At 65.4% G+C, this 451-nt stretch overlaps 1 protein-coding gene across 1 annotated transcript in view; it reads left to right on the top strand.

The window, feature by feature from the left end:
* The window catches only part of DDI2 (DNA-damage inducible 1 homolog 2 (S. cerevisiae)), a gene marked incomplete at both ends in the record, with an annotated part of 8,202 nt that overhangs the window by 1,079 nt on the left and 6,672 nt on the right, over positions 1 to 451 (top strand). Inside the window, one exon of the mRNA XM_010136875.1 lies at positions 205 to 435. Within this exon, the coding sequence (XP_010135177.1) occupies positions 205 to 435 (231 nt within the window). The remainder of the gene's footprint in view (positions 1 to 204; positions 436 to 451) is intronic.

Raw genomic sequence — 451 nt, 5'->3', positions numbered from 1 at the left:
AACCCCGCCGTAGCATTCCTAACCCAGTAACCTGAGCACGGGGCCGCGCTTCCCCCAAACCCCTGCTCACCGGATTGGCCTCATACCGCAGCGTTAAGAGCGGCTCATCCTTCCCGCGGCGTTTTCCACTGCTGAATTTTTTCAAGCCGAATTGTAAACACAAAGCACTGACGCCCCGACCCCCTTTCCCCCACCCCGCTCCAGGTCTGCCGAGGATCGACTTCAGCAGCATCGCGGTCCCCGGGACATCCACGCAGCAGCACCAGCCGCCAGCGCAGCGCCTGCGCCCGTCGCCTCCCGACGCGCCCTCCTTCCCTCAAGGCCTGGACAACCCGGCGCTGCTGCGGGAGATGCTGCTGGCGAATCCCCACGAGCTGTCGCTGCTGAAGGAGCGCAACCCGCCCTTGGCGGAGGCGTTGCTGAGCGGGGACCTGGGTGAGTTGCCTATCGG

The sequence above is a fragment of the Buceros rhinoceros genome, unplaced genomic scaffold, assembly GCF_000710305.1.
Source record: "Buceros rhinoceros silvestris isolate BGI_N320 unplaced genomic scaffold, ASM71030v1 scaffold24805, whole genome shotgun sequence".
NCBI lineage: Eukaryota > Metazoa > Chordata > Aves > Bucerotiformes > Bucerotidae > Buceros > Buceros rhinoceros.
Note: the sequence above shows the minus strand (reverse complement) of the source record. Positions and strands in the feature narration are given on the sequence as shown.